Here is a 3,158-nt window from a genome sequence, read left to right as displayed (position 1 = left end):
TAGTTCACATCCACTGATTTCACCGAACACGTTGAAACTTGTCACACAAGTTGACACTTGTCACACACTGTTACTAAGGTTCGACGCACCGCTTCCCGTATTGAAGATCCCTGCCTTTCCACTGGATGGCACTCGGCAGCAGCATTCACTGTATTTTGTGATCACAACGGAAAGGCTCCATGTCACACATCGCTTCTGGTAACATAGTCTAAGGGGTCAAGGGAAAGCTTCCTTGAGGAAATGACAATTTAACTGAACTCTAAAGGATGAGTCAGGTTAGCTGGGTAAAGAGGAGAGGGATAAGTGGGAGACAAGAGAGGAAAGCATGCATGAAAGCTCTGAGGCAGAATGGATACAACTCACCTCGCTGGGATGGGAGAGATTTGATTAGGTTGATAAGATAGATGGAGGCCAGAATATGCATAAGGCCTTGTAATTGTCATTAAAAAAACCCCCACAAAACTACTCTGGCCATATGGGGGAGAACGGATTGGAGAGTGACAAAAGAAGATGCAGAGGAGCCAATTAGAGGCTTTTAGAAGCTTAGGCTGACTTGGACTGGGTGATAGCAGGGGAAAGGGAGAGATTATCCTAATGGCTTCAATAGGCACACAGGAGGCAAAAAAAATGTCAAGGAGGGTACTTAACAAATCTCCCTTGATCAAATGTGGCGATGCTTCTGTTTACCAAGATATGGACGACTGGAAGAGGACCAGGTTTACTGGGAAAGTCCAGGAGTTCAGTTTGGGAAACGCTGAATTTCAGGTGGCTATGACATCCAGTAGAGATTAAGAAAGCAGTTGGCTACCCTGGTCTGAGGATCAAGTTTGGATTTTGTCTGAATTGGAGCTCTAAATTTGGGAGTTATTAACTAACAGATAACAGGTGAAGCCAAGGAAACAGACAAGATCACCTAGGTAGAGACGACAGCGTGAGCACTGACGACTAGGGCTGCATCTTAAGGAACGCAAACACTTAAAAGATCTTGTAAAGAGAATGATTCTATAATGGAAGACTGTGAAAGGGCAGCTAGAGAGGTTAGAGGAAACCGGGAGAAAGTGGTGTTAGTAAATCAAGGAGTAGTCAACAGTGTCAAAAGATACTGAAACTCAAAGAAGATGGGAATGGAAAAATGCCATTGGGTTTAGGGCTAGAGGAGCCACCTGTGATCTTAGAACTGTTTTGTGCAGAGAAATAGGAACAGGTAGATACCAATACCAGAACCTCTTACTTGGACCCAATTAATATTCATTTCTAGCCACCTGACTTCTACTTTATAGTAGAGAAACATCATCTGTACACTGACTTATTCTAGCTCAACTATAGGGACTCATCATATACGTATTACGTATTACTCTCTCTCATGTATGAGTGACTCCACTGGCCATTCCACTCCATGAGTTTATTTGAGTAGTAGTGTAAGCAGTGTGAAAATGGGAGGCCGTGAATCTGCTCTTCCCTCAGTCAGTTTCATGTTCTTTATGTCTCTTTTAACACAAGCACTTAGCTACACTGAGTGTGATTCTAATGTTTATAGATACAGTATGTATTTTTCATACAACACGGTCCCCAAACACAAGCCAACTTCTTCATCTGGTTTTCAAATGGAACCAGCCATCTGTTTCATGGCTGCGAGAAAAGCAGGCTGCGCTGAACTTACTGAAAGACAGTGAGTGCACTGATCTCTAAACATAGTGTTCTCCCAAAAGACTTTCATGGTAATTTTGACTATATGCAATTTTCATCTTACTGACTTTATAACTAGTTGAAGATGACACACCGAAGAGAGAAGAGAATGCCTTTGGACTTCCTGGGGTGAGGGAGTCCCGGCCAAGACAGACTGTACTCTAGATAGCTATCAGGGAGGTATTTGTTTCTAATCCTCTATCCTCCTGGATTCAGGAGGCAGCCTTAAGCTATTGTGCCTATCTGACTCTGCCTTGTCTACTTAACCTTTTGGCAGCCTGACTTTCGATACTTCCAGTTCCTCCGTCCTGATAAACTTCTAAAATCCTGATTTACTGGAAAAAGGCAAACACAGGAGATACTACACATCAAAACTCAATAAACTAGACTTATTACACTGTTTTTAGCAATCAACTATATTTTATTAATTGTAACACGTCTTGACGGCACAGTTAATTGCTATGCTCAAGAGGAACTGTATCTTATTTCTATTTTGCATTACCTAGGGTATACTAAGTACACGAAAGTTGCCCAATGCACTAATTGAGCAGTAAACCACATCTGCTCATTTCTGCGTAATTCCGCTAAAACAGAATGTAGCTGGAGTAGAGAAAAATCTTAGAAATACAGACAGGTTACTCCACTCGCAAAATAACCTAAACAAAGCCACACAGCATTGCCAACAAAACCAAAAGTAGTCAGCTCCTCTTTCCCAAGGGCGGGGCTGGTGGGGGCTCTTTCGGGTTTCAGAGTCCAGCAGTTTGGAAGCAAGAAAATCCTGCCCTCTGCTGCTGAGTTAAGAAAAAGGCGTAAGCACAATTAATCGCTTTTGGGAAGGGAAGTCTCGCTCTGGGCAAAACACGATTGAAAGTCAGAAGGTGAGCAAAGGAAACGTTTTCCTGGATTCTTAACAACTCCAGGCGATCCTAATTTCTCAACCGCTTCAACACGCTCACCCTGGCATTCAACACCAAGCAAAATAAACTGCCTTTCAGAAACAGGAAGTTTTTAGAAAACCGTGTCCTCCCCGGCCGTCTGTAAGTTAAGAGAGGTTGCCGCCAACCGGGGTGGTTGTTTGAGGGGAGGCCCGGAATCCGGGTCTGCGCGAATCGCTCTGAGCGGGGCTACCCCGCAGGGGCAGGACGCCGCGCTCCCGCCCGCCGCGAGCAGTCCTCGCAACCCTAGCTCCGTGCCTCCGGCGAGCCAAGTGTGTGTGTGTGTGTGTGTGTGTGTGTGTGTGTTGGGGGGTGGGGGGTGTTTACCTGGAGCCGGTCCCTACCAGGTAGGTGTTGGTGCCCTGCAGAGTCATGGGACCCGGGTTACAGCCCAGGACGCGCACCACCCGACTGGACAGCCGCTCGATGCGCTGCAGAACGGCAGCCATCTCTGTGCGAGCCGGAGCGCGGAACAGGCAACTAGACGTGGGGCGGAGCCAGCGGTCATCTGACGCCGCGCGGGCGGGGAAGGGGGAG

General features: G+C 46.3%; 1 protein-coding gene across 1 annotated transcript in view; it reads right to left on the bottom strand.

Annotated features, from left to right (window-relative positions):
* The window catches only part of LACTB2 (lactamase beta 2), a 30,275-nt gene extending 27,156 nt beyond the window's left edge, over positions 1–3,119 (bottom strand). Inside the window, exon 1 of the mRNA XM_019626001.1 lies at positions 2,949–3,119. Within this exon, the coding sequence (XP_019481546.1) occupies positions 2,949–3,070 (122 nt within the window). The 5' untranslated portion in view covers positions 3,071–3,119. The remainder of the gene's footprint in view (positions 1–2,948) is intronic.
* Between the last annotated feature and the right edge of the window lie 39 nt (positions 3,120–3,158).

Source organism: Hipposideros armiger, unplaced genomic scaffold, assembly GCF_001890085.2.
Source record: "Hipposideros armiger isolate ML-2016 unplaced genomic scaffold, ASM189008v1 scaffold_650, whole genome shotgun sequence".
NCBI classification, from domain to species: Eukaryota; Metazoa; Chordata; class Mammalia; order Chiroptera; family Hipposideridae; genus Hipposideros; species Hipposideros armiger.
This window is presented reverse-complemented; position numbering and strand designations above follow the sequence as displayed.